Source organism: Microtus pennsylvanicus, chromosome 1, assembly GCF_037038515.1.
Source record: "Microtus pennsylvanicus isolate mMicPen1 chromosome 1, mMicPen1.hap1, whole genome shotgun sequence".
Lineage (NCBI taxonomy): Eukaryota > Metazoa > Chordata > Mammalia > Rodentia > Cricetidae > Microtus > Microtus pennsylvanicus.
Window position 1 is genome coordinate 62,954,690 of NC_134579.1, and position 16,028 is coordinate 62,970,717.

At 41.5% G+C, this 16,028-nt stretch overlaps 1 protein-coding gene across 2 annotated transcripts in view; it reads left to right on the forward strand.

Moving 5' to 3' along the window:
• Window positions 1–15,667, forward strand: part of Pak2 (p21 (RAC1) activated kinase 2) — a 64,154-nt gene extending 48,487 nt beyond the window's left edge. For both annotated transcript variants that reach the window (XM_075967079.1, XM_075967089.1), the window contains exons 11-15: window positions 775–892; window positions 4,813–4,912; window positions 7,416–7,612; window positions 10,991–11,128; window positions 13,348–15,667. In XM_075967079.1, the coding sequence (XP_075823194.1) occupies window positions 775–892; window positions 4,813–4,912; window positions 7,416–7,612; window positions 10,991–11,128; window positions 13,348–13,434 (640 nt within the window). In that variant the 3' untranslated portion in view covers window positions 13,435–15,667. The remainder of the gene's footprint in view (window positions 1–774; window positions 893–4,812; window positions 4,913–7,415; window positions 7,613–10,990; window positions 11,129–13,347) is intronic.
• Window positions 15,668–16,028: the final 361 nt, after the last annotated feature.

Consider the following 16,028-nt stretch of genomic DNA (forward strand, 5'->3'; position numbering starts at 1 on the left):
AATGAAATAATTTTCTCTCTCTATTTATTGATTGTTATATTGAATTTTTTGGGTGTTTTGGTTTTTTTTTTTTTTTTTTTTTGGTTTTTTTGAGACAGGATTTCTCTGTAGCTTTGGAACCTGTCCTGGAACTAGCTGTGTAGACCAGGCTGGCCTCGAACTCACAGAGATCCGCTTGCCTCTGCCTCCCAAGTGCTGGGATTAAAGACGTACGCCACCACCGCCCAGCCAATATTTGGCTATTCTAATTGCTACAACAGATTTATACACTCAAACAAACAATGTAGGCAAGCTATAACATTAAAATGATCTTAAAACTTTTTTTCTGGCTTTCATTTGTTTTGTTTGAGACAGAGTCTATATAGCCAGCCCTTCTGGCCTCATTCAGGGCAATCTTGGTAACTGCTTCCTGAGTGTTGGGATTGTAGATGTCTACTACCTCACCCGAATGAGGACTTCTTAATTTTTTTTTCATTTTTTTGATTTTTTTCAGATAGGGTCTCACTACATAGCTCTGGCTGTTCAGAAACTGACTGTGTAGACCAAGCTGGGCTCAAACTCACAGAGATCTAGTGCTGGGGTTAATGGTCTGCACACCACACTCAGCTGAGAACATCTTAATTTGTGTTGTTGTACCTGTCTAGTGCTCTTCCTAGTTCTCAAACTGTTGGTTCTTTGGTTTTATTACATTGTTTTTGGCATTTTAATTCCACAACACAGAGAGCCATGTTCTTAGAAAAAAGTAAAAACACGTGTATTTTCTTTTGTTTCCAGTTACCTGGTAGGAGATGAGTTGTTTGTGGTGATGGAGTACCTTGCTGGTGGCTCACTCACTGATGTTGTAACAGAAACCTGCATGGACGAAGCACAGATTGCAGCTGTGTGCAGAGAGGTGGGTTTGCAGCCTTTGATGTTAGGGTATGCACTTAGCCAGGGTGAAGAAAGAAAATTTTTTTGTGTGTAGAGACTTTTTCCCTGTATACTTTTTGTGGTTTGTTTATTTGTTTGTTTCTGTTATTTAATCCAAGATAAGAGCTTCAATCCTGCTGGATGTGGGGGTGCATAGGGAGAACTCCATAAATTGAGACCAACCAGGATGCAGAATGAGACTCTGTCTCCAATAAAAACAAAAAGAACTTTAGCCCTTTCCTTCCTGTGGAAGATAATTTGGGAACAAGACATGGTCCTGTAAGGTATAGAAGTCACAGGCAGACTTCAGCAGTGTGATTATGATCCAGAGGAGAATGGGAGACCATTGAAAAATGTGTGAATCAGTAGTAGAATCTAGAACCAATGTTACAAACAAGATCAAAATGTTTATGCTTACAAATCTGTGCAGTGCCCCTGGCTTTAGTAAGACCACTGAAAGTGAAGAAACTAGTTATTTACGTACATATTTTTAAGTTTTATTACATTTTTACTGTATGTGTATGCATATGTGTGGGCATGTGCATACCATGACACATACATGGAAGTCAGGACAGCTTGTGGGAGTTTGTGCTGAATTCACAGGACTCTGTTGGCTCCCTGTGATTTGATGCAAATGTGAACTGGAAAGATTGCATATAGGAGGTCTTTTTCAGCTTGTATCAAAGGTGATTAAAACACTATTCTGAGAAAATATCAACTAGCTGCAATGTTAAGACAGGGCCTCATGTGAATCCTGCTGGCCTCAAACAATGTGCAGGAGGATGGCCTGGATGAGATCCTCTGAATGCTGGAATTACCGTGTGCACCACTGTGCCCAGGCGTCACGCAGTGCTGGAGTTCGACTTCATGTACTCTACCAGCTGAGCTCTGTAATAGTTCCAAATAGCATAATCCCTTAAAGGGTATGCTGGTCACTGAAAAGCTGGCTAAAATTTAAAAATTTGTGTTTCATTGGTTTTTCTAGAACTTCTCGGTTGATCTCACAGTTTTAGAAGTTCTGTTGTCCAGTCACTTTGATCTTATGTGCCAGGATAGTTTGTATAAATATTTTCCAACCCTTTTTCCTTGCCCAAGAAACTGACTAAGGTGTACTGAGATAGATCTACCTCTCCCCTCTCCCCAAATGAGCAGTTGATAATCAGGCATGGTGATGCACCTTTAATCCCAGCAGAGAGGCAAGAGGATCTGAGTTCAAAGCCAACATGGCCTACAGAGCAAGTTCCAGGGCAGCCAAGAATACAGAGAGACACTGTCTCAAAAAGCAAAAAAAAGAGTAGTTGAGATTTTTAATTGTTATAATTGGTAGATAAAGTTTGTTCTACTCTGATGGGAATAATAAAAATACAATTGACATTTCTCAGATTTACAATTTACAGTCTCCTTTGGGATAAGATTTTTAGTTGCTATAAATGGTGCATAAAACTGGAAGGGGGGCACACACCTTTAATCCTAGCACTCGGGAGGCAGAGGCAGGCGGGTGGATCTCTGTGAGTTTGAGGTCAGCCTGGTCTACAAGAGCTAGTTCCAGGACAGGCTTCAAAGCTACAGAGAAACCTGTCTTGAAAAACCAAAAACAAAAAGGGTGTGTGTGTGTGTGTGTACATAAACTTTGTTACAGTCTGATGGAAATAATAAAAATACAACTGATTTTTCTCATATTTACAATTACAGTCTTCTTTTATATTTAAAAACACTGGACCAGGTTTTATTTTGTTTGAGGTATTATTTATTTTGTGTGTATGGGTGTTTTGCCTGCATATTAGGTGTTGGTTTGCATGCAGTACCTGAGGAGGCCAGGAGAGGGCTTTGGATCATCTGGGGCTGGAGTTACAGTTGCCCTGCTGTGAACCCCAGCTCTCTGGAAAAGCCACCAGTCCTCTTAGTGGCTGAGTCATTTCTGTATCCCCCGAAAATCTCATTTTCTGTTTAAGGAAAGGAGAAACTTTGTCTTTTATACTCAGTGCATTAGGAAAGTTTATTTATTTATTTTTACTTTTATGTCCATTGGTTTTTTTCCCTGCATGGTTGTCTGTATGAGGGTGTAGGATCTTGGAGTTACAGACAATTGTGAGCTGCTATGTGGCTTCTGGGAATTGAGCCCAGGTTCTTTGGAAGAGCAGTCAGTGCTCCCAACCACTAAGCCATCTCTTAAGCCCCAGAAAGTTACTTTTTTATACTAAGGATTCTTTATTTTGTTTTTGAGGTGCTGGCATTGAAGCCCAGCGCCTTGTGCATACTAGTGCTATGCCACTGAACCCTACCACTGCCCTCTCCTTTTCTCAGACCGTGGATATAGTTTAATATAAACTCCACCATGAAAGCATGAGGACATTAGCTTAGACCTCAGTGAAACCCTGAACAGGGCCACACTACCCAAATCTTCACTGCTTAGTCTGTGACTTTGAGGTAGCTATGGTTCTAATGGGAATAATCACAGATTTACTCTGTGTATGTGGAGGGAGGAAAAGGAGAGAGAAGGTCTTACTGTGTAGCTCTGCCTCCCTTATAAAAATCCTCCTTCCTCTGCCTCCTAAGGACTGGGACTAAATGCTGGGACCTCCATGCCTCTGCCTGGTCACAATCCACTTAAGGTTAAGATAATTTCTCAAAAGCCTTTGTGTGCTTACCAAGTGCAGTGTAACTTTACGCGTTTAAGCCTGAAAAGGCCTAGAAGTTAAATAGGCCCAGTCATCATTTTATAAGCAAAGCTACTGAAGACTAAGTGTTGAAAACCAGTGGGAAGATGGCACAGTAGTTACAAATGCTTCCTGAGCTTCCAGAGGACTGGAGTTTAGTTTCTAGCGCCATGTCTGGCAACTTTCAACTGCCTGTAACTCCAGCTTCAGGGGATCCCATTCCCTCTTCTGACCTCCTAAAGCACTAAACCTGGTGCACAACTACCCTTTCCACACACAAAAAAAAGTAAAGTGTTATTAAAAAATCAGTGGGGAGCAGTCAGACCTTGAGAGGGAGGGGGAGAGGAGTGGGGGGAGAGGGAGAGGAGTGGGAGGCTGGGAGGAGGCGGAAATTTTTTTTCTCAATAAAAAAGAAAAAAAGAAAAGAAAGAAAGAAAGAAAGAAAATGCAAAAAAAAAATCAGTGGGGAGAAAGCCTCCAGGTATGGTGACTTGTACCTGTAGTCCTAGCACTTTGTGAGGCTGAGGCAACAGGGTTACTAGGAGCTCAGAGCCAGCATGGGATACAGAACAAAAACCCTATCCTGTCCACCTACCCCTCAGGAAAATAGATGAGACATTATTTAATATGCCTGGAATAATAACCCATCTCTGTAATCCCAGCACTGTGGAAGTAGAGGCAGGGGGATCAGGAGCTCTGAACATTCTCTGCTACACAGTAGAGTTCAAGGGCAGACAATGGGAGACAATTTTTCTTTTTTGAGGCTATTTATTTATTTGTTCGTTCGTTCATTCATTCGTCAGAGACAGAGTTACTCTGTGTAGACGTAGCTGTCCTGGAATTTTCTGTAGACCAGGATGAACTCAAAATTCAGAGATCCACCTATCTGCTTCCTGAGTGCTGGGATTAAGGGCCTGCACCACCAATGCCTAGCTGCTTTTCTTGTTGTTTTTTTTAAAACAGTGTTGCTTTGTACAGCCCAATTTGGGCTGTCCTGGAGCTCTCCCTTCTCCTCCCTCAGCCTCCCAGTGCTGAGATACAGGCATGTTAGATATATCATGCACAGCCAAAGCTGTAGTTTTTTGTTTGTTTTTCTTTCTTTGCAGGTGAAAGGACATCTTTTCTCTCCCAATGTTAAATCTTGGAGGGCTTCTACCAGGCAGAGCAGTGTGCCTACCCTCACACTGTGCGTGACCTCTCTTGGACTTGTTGGGTCGTTTCATTGATAGGTGTTTTCTCTGTTCAGTGTTTACAGGCCTTGGAGTTTTTACATGCTAATCAAGTGATCCACAGAGACATCAAAAGTGACAATGTGCTTTTGGGAATGGAAGGCTCAGTTAAACTTAGTGAGTAGCAATGAAGTGACATTTCAATGTATCTGTGATTGGCTGTGAAGGGGGGTGGCTTGTTAAATGTGCCTTGTGAACCCAGCAACTTGTGTTCATAGCAGACCTACTGCTTGATGAGTATTTTGAGCAAATCACTTTGTGTCCCTTTGTTTCGTTTTGTTTCATATGAACAATAAGAGAAATACTAATGTTGGAAATTATTTTTGAAAATTAAAATAAAACAAAGTGATATCCAGAGGATTGTTGTCTGGGCTACCCTGATAGGATTCTTCTCTGTAGGAAATGTGACTGGGTATAATTTTTTGGAGTGTTTTCTCAGCCTGCCCCTTCACCCTCAGGGAATGTTTGGAGACTGTCTGACCAGAAAAAGACCTTGTGTGACCTTGACCTCAGGGTGACAAGATTTAGGTCTCCTGGGCTGAACTGCGGTGGCGTACTCCTTCTTGAACTCAGAGATCTGCCTGTCTCTGCCTCCCAAGTGCTGGGATTAAAGGCGTGCACCACCAGTGCCCAACCTCGCTCATATTTTTTATACGAAGTAAAATTAAAGTCTAAGGGTCACAAGTTCACAGTCAGTGGATGCCAATAGACATGGTAGCACATACTGCAATCTCAGCAATCGGAAGGCTGAGTTATAGGAGGCTCACAAATTCAGGGTCATTTTAGGGGAAGTTTTGTTTTCTTGTTATTTTTGTTTTTGTTTTGAGACAGGGACTCACTATGTAGTTCTGTCTGTCCTGGCACTCACTGTGTAAGCCAGACTAGCCTCAAACTCACAGAGATGTACCTGCCTCTGCTTCCTGGGATTAAAAGGCGTGTGCCACTGTGACTAGCTTTCAAGGTCATTCCTGACTACCTTTTTTGTGTTCAAAGCCAGCCTAGGCTATATGAAACCCTGTCTGAATAAAACCTAAAAAATAAGGTTTAACCTTATTAAAAGAATAGTTTTGGGCTGGAGAGATGGCTCAGTGGTTAAGAGCATTGCCTGCTCTTCCAAAGGTCCTGAGTTCAATTCCCAGCAACCACATGGTGGCTCACAGCCATCTGTAAAGAGGTCTGGCGCCCTCTTCTGGCCTTCAGGCATACAGACAGAATATTGTATAAATAAATAAATATTAAAAAAAAAAATAAAGCAGTAGCTTAAACTTTAAAAAAAAAAAAGAATAGTTTTAACAACAGAAGGAAAGAAAAGAATTATAAATTCTCATCCCAGCTAGTGTAATATCAGGTACTACAGTAAGTATCTTGTTCCTTGAACGTAAATGAGACAGTTGGAGCACCTTTCCTGTGCAGTTACAGTTAAGTATGCTCTTTTTCTAGGCCTTCTGCTGAGTTGGATGCATAATAATTCCAGCTTTAGCTGTTCTTTAAAATTCTTGCTGGCCAGGTGGTTCAGTCAGTAAAGGTGTCTGCTGTCAAGCCTGGCAACCTGAGTTTGGTTCCTAGAACCCACATGTTGAGAGAAAACAAACTCATGAAAATTGTCCTCTGGGGCTGGAGAGATGGCTCAGAGGTTAAGAGCACTGACTTTCCTTCCAGAGGTCCTGAGTTCAATTCCCAGCAACCACATGGTGGCTCACAACCATCTGTAATGAGATCTGGTGCCCTCTTCTGGCATGTAGGTACACATGCAGACAGAACATTGTATACATAATAAATAAATAAATCTTTTTAAAAAAAATTGTCCTCTGAACTCCCACGTGTTCTGTGACACATGCACCCCGCATACTCAAATAAATGTTCAAAGAAACTATTAAAAAACAGCAACCTGTACCGGGCAGTGGTGATGCACACACCTCTAATCCCATCACTCAGTAGGCGGAGACAGGCAGATCACTGTGAATTAGCAGCCAAGTTGGTCTATAGAGTGAATTCCAGGACAGCCAGAGCTGTTTCCCAGAGAAACCCTGTCTCAAAAAAATAAAACAAAATAAAAAGAAGAAAGAAGGGAGGGAAGGAAAAAAGAAATTAATTCAGTTTCCATGTCCTGAACATTGCTAGATTTAATCATTGTGTTTAGGTTTTTGGGTTTGTTTATTTGGTTTGGATTTTTGAGACAGGGTTTCTCTCTGTAGCCCTGACTGTCCTGAAACTCAGTGAGATCTACCTGCCTGCCTCCTGAGTGCTGGGTTTAAAGGCGTACACCACCAGTTTCTGGCTCGCTGCATTTAGTTTTATAGTTCACCTTGGATAATTTTTTTTCTTTCTTTTTCTATTTTCTTTTCTTTTTTTGGATATCTTTTTTACCACTTTCAATTTCAATTCTTTAAAATAGAATTAGTTATTAAGAAGAAAATACCTGATAATGTGTACTTTGTTGTCAAAAGTAAATGTGAAAATTACTAGTAAGTAACGTCCTCAAATTTTGAACTCACTGTCCTTCATTTTCACATTCTTTCCAGAGAAGGGGTGGGTGATGGGATGCAGCCATGTCTGCTGGCGTGAACTGATGAAGCATCCTTTGATACCATTAACCCTGGTACTCTGCTTTCTTCTGTAGCTGACTTTGGCTTCTGTGCCCAGATCACCCCTGAGCAAAGCAAACGCAGTACTATGGTTGGAACGCCGTACTGGATGGCACCAGAGGTGGTTACACGAAAAGCCTATGGCCCCAAAGTTGATATATGGTCTCTGGGCATCATGGCTATCGAGATGGTTGAAGGAGAGCCGCCATACCTCAATGAAAATCCTCTGCGGGTAAGACTAATGAAACACTAGCTTTACTGTAAGAAAACACTGTGCTTCCCTTCTTTAAAAGGGCTCTACATTTGTTTGTTTGTTTGTTTGTTTGTTTGTTTGTTTGTTTGTTTGTTTGTTTGTGTGGAAGGGGCACATATGTGCCATAGCATGTTGAAGGTCAGAGGACAACTTGTGGGGATGGCTTCTCCCCTTAACTCTTAGGCTGTCAGACTAGGCAGCAAGTGTCTTTACCTGGTGTCATCACTTAGGCCAAGGAAGAAGTACTTTTCTTCAAAACATACTATGTACTTGTTTGTGTCAACCATTGGAAAAGAATTTAGAATATGGTTGGTGAGATATAATCTCTTTTCCTGTATCTAAAAATTATATTGCCTCTGAATTAAAGTGTAGAGTTCAAAAGTTTGTAGATTTTGGGTAGTGAGTCAAACAGTTTTGTCTATGTGAATGTAATCGCTTTTCTGCAGAGCTGAAAAACCTTAGATAGTTGGTTTTTTCTTTGTTGTTGTGTGTAGAGAGTGCTTTGTAGCTGAGGATGACTGAATTTCTGATTTTCCTGCCTCTGGAAAACACTGGACATGCAGAAGTGTACCAACCACCCAGTTTTATGTGCTGTGGAGAACTGGACCCATGGCATCATGCATGCTAAACGCACTATTAGTTGAGCCATATCCCCAGCCCATTAGGTGCCTTTTCCTACACATTAGGTATTCTGGATATAGCAAGGTTATCACCAATGAACCTTGGCTGCTATGTCCCAAAGATGAGAAAAGTTAGATCTCTGAGGTAAGATGCCTAAATGGTAAAGTTAAAATCTGTATTCCAACAAATGAATAGACTGAGCTGAGTATTCTAGGAGCTGAGGGATGGATTCTACCACTGTTTCCTCCCTTCAAATTTCCTAACAGTAGCTCTCAGGCCTATAATGTGGCATCAAGAGGCTGAAGCAGGAGGATAGCCACAAGTTTGAAGCCATTTTCATCTACATAGTGAGTAGCCAGAGCTACAAAGCCAAGATGCTGTCTCAAGAGAAAAGGGGAGGGTCAGGAGAGATGCTCAGTTAAGAGCACTGGCTGTTTTTACAGAGGACCAGGATTAGGTTTCTAACACTCACATGGCAATTCACAACCATCTGTAACTAGTTTCAGGAGCTACAACATCCAGTCGCATGATATACAGACAAAATAACCATACACATGAAACATATAGTAAAATTTAAAGAGAGAGAGAGTGACAGGTGAGTGGGGTTATTTTTTAGTGTGAACCTTTGCTGTGCCACAATAAAATTAACACTGATCTAGTCATGGGAAATGAAATATATCCTGGAATAAGAAAAGGAGAATAGCCAATTGGTGGTGGAGCACCTTTAATTCTAGCACTGATGAGGCAAAGGCAGGCAGGTCTCTGTGAGTTTGAGCCAGTCTGGTCTATAGAGTGAGTTCTAAGATAGTCAGGGCTACACAGAGAAACTGTCTCTAGCCGCCCTCCCCATCTCACCCCCCAGAAAGTAAACAAAAAGAAGGAGAATAAATGGAGTAGGGGAACCTTGCTTGAAAGACTCTTGATTGGGAACACTACGAACCTATAGGAGTTAGTAAGTGGTATTTTTACCTTATTTGGGTTTTTTCTTTGTGTGCTTGGGGCTGAGGCACTGTAAGCTCAGCCTGGCCTAGAGCTTGCTGTGCATAGACCATGTAAGCCTCCTGCCTCTTCATTTGGAATGCTGAGATCTGTTGACTGATATCTCTGTCCCACCAGGTCCCACAGCCGTTTAGTCCCAAATAAGTACACAAATGTCTACATTAGTCATAAACTGATTGGCCCATTAGCTCAGGCTTCTTATTAACTCTTATAACTTAGATTAGACCATAATTCTTGTCTGTGATAGCCACATGCCTTGGTACCTTTTTCGGCAAAGCAGTCACATCTTCCTTGCTCTGTGTCTGGCTTCCTCTCTCTGGGTGATGACTGTAGACTAAAATTTCCCTCTTCCCAAAATTCTCATTGCCACGCTCTACTTCCTGCCTGGTCGCCCCGCCTATACTTCCTGCCTGGCTACTGGCTAATCAGTGTTTATTTAAAATACAAGTGACAGGGCTGGAGAGATGGCTCAGAGGTTAAGAGCATTGCCTGCTCTTCCAAAGGTCCTGAGTTAAATTCCCAGCAACCACATGGTGGCTCACAACCATCTGTAATGGGGTCTGGTGCCCTCTTCTGGCCTTCAGGCATACACACAGACAGAATATTGTATACATAATAAATAAATAAATAGATAGATAAATAAATAAATATAAAAAAATAAAATAAAATACAAGTGACAAAGTACAGACCATTGTCCCATAGGAAGATTCCATGCCCAGTTTAAACAGATGTCAGTTTTAAGGGATGTCAGCCAAAATGGTTTTTTCTTTTTGCTTTTACAAAGTGGTTTCTCAGGGGATGGAGCGATGGCTCAGCAGTTACAAGCATTGCCTGCTCTTCCAAAGGTCCTGAGTTCAATTCCCAGCAACCACATTGTGGCTCACAACCATCTGTAATGAGGTCTGGCACCCTCTTCTGGTCTACAGGCATACACACAGACAGAACATTGTATGCATAATAAATAAATAAATATTTTTAAAAAGTGGTTTCTCTGTGTAACAACCCTAGCTGTCCTCAACTTTAGACCAGGCTGGCCTTGACAGCAAAGTGCTTTTCAAGCATGAGGCCCTGGATTCTATCCCCACACAACAGGAAATGATGAACACTGGGAAGATCAGAGACCTGGGACTTGGTGTTGTCACAGAGTCACTGGCATTGGGGTACTAAGAGTGAAAAAGATGAGCTGTAGCCAGGTGATGGTGGCACATACTTTCAATCCCAGCACTTAGGAGGCAGAGACAGGTAGATCTCAGTAAGTTCCAGGACAGCCAGGACTGTTATAGACAAACCCTGTCTAGAAAGGAAAAAAAAAAAAAGAGCTGCAGAGTAAACCAGTTACTGCAGTCAGTAGTCCTGGAAGGTGTGCCCATAGCATGCATCTAAGGAAGCATCAGGGGGGGAAAGATGAGGGACTGCAACATGCTTCTCGGTGGCTGCTGAAATCACCACAGGTTAGGACAGGAGTCACATGAGAGATCGCCATGTAAAGAGCTATAGTGAAGGAGGAGGGAGGAGTTGCCTGAAGTCCCTGGGTGTTGAAACAAAGACCCTTGCACCGTCAGAGCATGAGTTAGGAGGTAGGTGGTGAAGGTCTCAGATTAGCCTCTGGTTCCTGAGTTGTGGGAAAGAAGGCAGCTTGCCACCGGGGAGCACAGGATGGCAGAGGCCAGAGTATGAAACTCAATGTACTATCATTTTGTGAGTGGCTTTAATATGCCAAAATGTTTTATTTTTTAGGCTTTGTACCTGATAGCAACAAATGGAACTCCTGAACTTCAGAATCCAGAAAAACTTTCTCCAATATTTCGGGATTTCTTAAACCGGTGTTTGGAGATGGATGTGGAGAAAAGGGGTTCAGCCAAAGAACTGTTACAGGTAAATTTGGTGAAGGTAACTTTTGGAGGATGAACTTTCTAGTGCTGATGCTTCCCTTTTCACTTGCCACATGCCCGGCAGTTGCTTTATTTTAGGCTTTCGTTTCTAGCAATAATTTTTTTTTTAAAAAAACTTAATTGTGGGGGGCTGGAGAGATGGCTCAGTGGTTAAGAGCGTTGCCTGCTCTTCCAAAGGTCTTGAGTTCAATTCCCAGCAACCACATGGTTGCTCACAACCATCTGTAATGGGGTCTGGTGCCCTCTTCTGGCCTTCGGGCATACAGACAGAGTATTGTATACATAATAAATAAATATTTTTAAAAAAAAAACTTAATTGTGGTGGCCAGGCAGTAGTGGCACACACCTTTACTCCCAGGACTTGGGAGGCAGAGTCAGACGGATCTCTGAGTTTGAGGCCATCCTGATCTACAGAATGAGGTCCTGGATAGCCAGGGCTATACAGAGAAACTCTGTCTCGAAAAACAAAACAAAAACGTGTGTGTGCATTTGTGTATGTGAACAGACATTATGGAGGTCAGAAAAAACTAGCAAGAGTCGGTTCTTTCCTTCCACCAAGTAGGTCTCAGGGATGGGGTACAGATCGTCAGACTTGCCGGCAAGTGCCTTTACCTGCTGAATCATCTCTTCCTCCATTAAAAAAACAATTTTTAGTTGCATAATTTTTAATCATAGTATCAAGTCTTGGACCTGTTCAGTGCTGTTACGAGTATATTTATGGGTCTTAACTCTGTAGAACTATTTTATTTCTTATTCATTTCTGTGTGGCCCAGCCAGGCCTACAGCTCGCCAATGTTGTTGAAGATGGAGACTGATCTTGCCTACCAAGTACTGAAATCACAGAGATGAACCACCATCTGCCTGTGCAGCTAGGGATTGAACCTGGCCAGGACTTTCTGCATGGAAGGCAGGCACTCTGCCTTCTGAGTATACTCCTGGCCCCTTAAATCTTTAGATGTTATGCAATTAGGAAAACGTACTGGGGGTTGGTAAAGTAGCTTACTGAGTGAAAGTGCTTTGCACCAAGCCTGAATACCTAAGTTCAATCTCTAGACACACACACACACACACACACACACGAGTCTCACACACACAGAGTCTCACACTAAATAAATGTAATTAAAGAAAGGGGGGGAAAGAGTCTAGGCATTATAGTTCACACCTTTAATCCCAGCACTCAGAGGATCTCTGAGTTAGAGGACAGCCAGGGCTTCACAGAGACACCTTGTCTTTAAAAGCTGAAAAGAGAAGAAAGAAGCAGAGTAACTTCTTAGTAGGCAAAGATTGCTGTGAGTTTGAAGCCAGGATAAGTTACAGCTCAAAAACCAAAGCCAGGGCTGGGGAAATGTCCCTTATAAAACCCAAGCATGAGTTTTGATCTCTAGTACACATCCAAGAAGCCAGGTGTAGCTGTGTATGTCTGTACACTATATATCTATACATTATATGTGTCTATACACTATGTCATCTATATACTGTATATGCTATTTATACATGACATGTCTAGGCACTATAGTGTCTATACATTATATATCTGTGTACTGTGTATGTCTATACATTATATTGTACTGTATCAGTCTAGATACTATATATGATGTCTATGCACTATGTGTCTATATGCTATATGTCTATACATTCGTCTATATACTATATATACACTGAAGTCTGTACAATATATATGTATGCTATATGGCTATACACTACATGTATCTGTACAACACATATGTCTATATGCTATACATGTCTATATACTTTGTATGATGCCTATACATTATATATGTTTATGAACTATGTGTGTCTATGCACTGCATGTCTATATACTATATATGGTATCTATACACATATATGTGTCTATACACTCTAGTGTTGGGGAAACAGACAGATCCTTGGATGTTTGGCCAGTTTAGCCAATCAGTGGACACCAGGGTCAGTGAAAGGCACAAGGAAAAGTGATAGAGAAGGGCTCCTGACATTGACTTCTGGCCTCCACACTTACACACAAATATGAAAACAGCGTACAAGCTCATGCCACACACACAAACCAGTTCTCCTTGGAGCTGTAAAAGTGATGTCCTGACTGTAAGAATTTTAGGAATCAAAGTACATGTTTTGTTTAATAAACAGTGATCCATGGATAATTTGGGGCTTCAGTTTCTAAATGTGTAACATTTCTATATTTTCTTTCTCCCCTCCATTTGGCAGCATCCGTTCCTGAAACTGGCCAAACCATTATCTAGCTTGACGCCACTGATCCTGGCAGCTAAAGAAGCCATGAAGAGTAACCGCTAACGCCATCACTGAGGCCTTGTATTCTTTTATCCATTTTCTAAAAGAAGTTTTTTAAAACATGAAATTGTTACTCTGAGAGATGTAAAGAGACAGTCTGCATCACAAGGAGAAAAACAAGCCAACTTCTATTTTCTAAAGATGACCAAGAAAAAAATTACAGTAAGAGAATTATGACTTCCAGATGAGCCCCTGCTTTAGGGTCCAAAAGGAATTGTGGACTGCCTCGCTAGCCTTCCATTTCAGCAGACAGCGCTTGCTGTGCACGTACGTGCTGTGCCACTGCAGTAGATCCTGTCTGTTGTCTCCTTTGGGATACTTCCATACTTGAATGTCAGATTCGAGTTTTTCTGAGTATTTCTTAATCTGCTGGTCTCACCTCCCCTTTGTAGCCTTCCCTTCCTCTGATCTGATCCTCTGGAGTTGTTGCCTAAATTGAAGGCAAGTGTGACAGAAATTATGTAGCTCTTTATATTGGCCAAAGAGCTTGACATGTTGTGACTTTTTATAGAAGTTAGGACCAGCGTTGTACATGTATTTCAGCCTAGAGCTTAAACTGAAGGGGAAAGTATGTGATTTTTACCTTTTTTAACAAATGTGAAAGAGTCAGCTTTAGAAGTTTCATGGTAATGAGTTTGACATTTGTTACATGTATAGAAAGGACTAATAATCTATATTTATAACTAAATCATTGATACAGAGAAAGACTCCACTGACTGTATGTTCTTACCATTTTTGTCTTTTCTGCCTGTTTCTCCTCAGATTTGGCTTTAGGAACCAAAGTGATTTGTTCTTCCGTTTGGACTGCATGCCTTTGGTGCCGGTCCCTTCCCTTTTGTTCCCTTGGGAATGAGTGTCTGTATATGTTGCGATTTTACGTATCGGGTTTTGTTCAAATTATTTCGCTTACACCCGGGCAAGTAACAACCATTGAATTTTCAGAATTTAAAACTTAAGAACTATTTTCCTCTTTAAAAGGAAAAATATTTGGGAGTAGCAGAAAGCAAGAGGGATTTGAACCTTGGTATTCTAGGCTAGTTGTAGAAATGAGATGGCAGTGTTGTAGAGATGAGGCTCATGGCAGTAAACTGTAAAGATTCATCTGGTTTACAGTGCTCCCAACCCATTATGTTTTATTGCGAGCGATGAAATAGCAGAGTACATGGTGTTGGGGTAGTTTAGTTTTTGTTTTTCCAAGTGAATATTCATGTAAAAAACTGGAGAAAGAGACTGCAATGTGCATATTGATAGTGATACTTGTTATTCTAAAGATTTAATGAGAGGTCTGTGACCTGTAGCGTTAGCTCTTAGCCTGCCCTCCCCTTCCTGTCTTTTCTCTCTGCTTCTCCTTATTGCTTTGTTGTTTTGCCTGTGGAGGAGGAAATTGTCTATTCTGCGTTCCTGGGGCCACAGAAGAGGAAGTTCTGTGGTTGGTTCAGGCACCTGTCCCTGCCATTCCCTTTCAAAAGAACTTGACACATGCTTGCCATTCTGCACAGTACGAATCATGAGTAAATAGGTGTGCTCTTTGGGACACTTGGGGAAAGGGTCAGAGTTTCATTTCCTATTGAGGTCTCTGGGGTCTTCATAGCAGAAAGGTCTTCAGTGAAACTCCATACTAGAGCACTTAATGTCCTGTTGTCCTTGTGATTGCCTTTCTCTCTGGACTGCATTTGGCCTTCTACAGCTATCACTAAATTACAGAAACAACTGTATATTTCTGTTGGGAAGCTGCAGTGTCTCTTGAGTTGCAGATGTGAGCATTGTTTGTAAACAGTTGTCTGGGTAGATGATAATGGTGATGCTGCCGACAAAGTAGAAAGCCAGCGAGATGATGGAACTGGTCATCTGTCCCATGACTGCTCAAGAAGGCACTCCATCCTGTCTTAGAGACCACAGGGGACACGTGCCAATGCCCCCGCCGTACGCTGTGACTCCACAAGGGCTTTTCCCTCAACAGAAGCAGTTTGGGGTTTGTATTTACAATTTCTTGGATGGTTACTTGGATGTCCATTGCTGGCGACGGACTTTGTCATTCACACATGACTCCGAGGTTAAGGGAGCTGCACTGTTGTTTATTCTCTCCTGACCTGGACAAACTAACCTGTAATAGTTTAATAGTAATGGTTAATTTTGAGATGTGTCATTTTTAAACAAAATAATCTTTAAAGCAATATAGAATTGTGATTTATTAGTTAATTTTAAATTAAAATGTTGAGATCCTGTTAAAAGACAATTGTATGACTTGAGATTCATATTTTTTTAATAATTGCCTCTGTATCCCTCTCTTTTGTCATCTCTTAGAGTAGGAAACCCCATTGAACCTACTTTAGTAGTCCTCTAGTGTTGTTAGGAACTGTCCCTTCCTTATTTATTGTCTTACTTTGTGGTAGGCCCAATTGTATCTATCTCTCTTGTTCCTTTTGCTGCTTTTACAGAACACTTTATCCTACCTAGAATAGTAAAAAGTGACTGCAGCGTTCCACACCGTGACTGGCACAGCTTTGCCGTCATGTATTGAGTTCCTGGAACAAAGTAGGAGCCTTCTTCCCTTCAACATAAAATATTTAGCTGCTTGAAATGTCTCTAGTGACCAC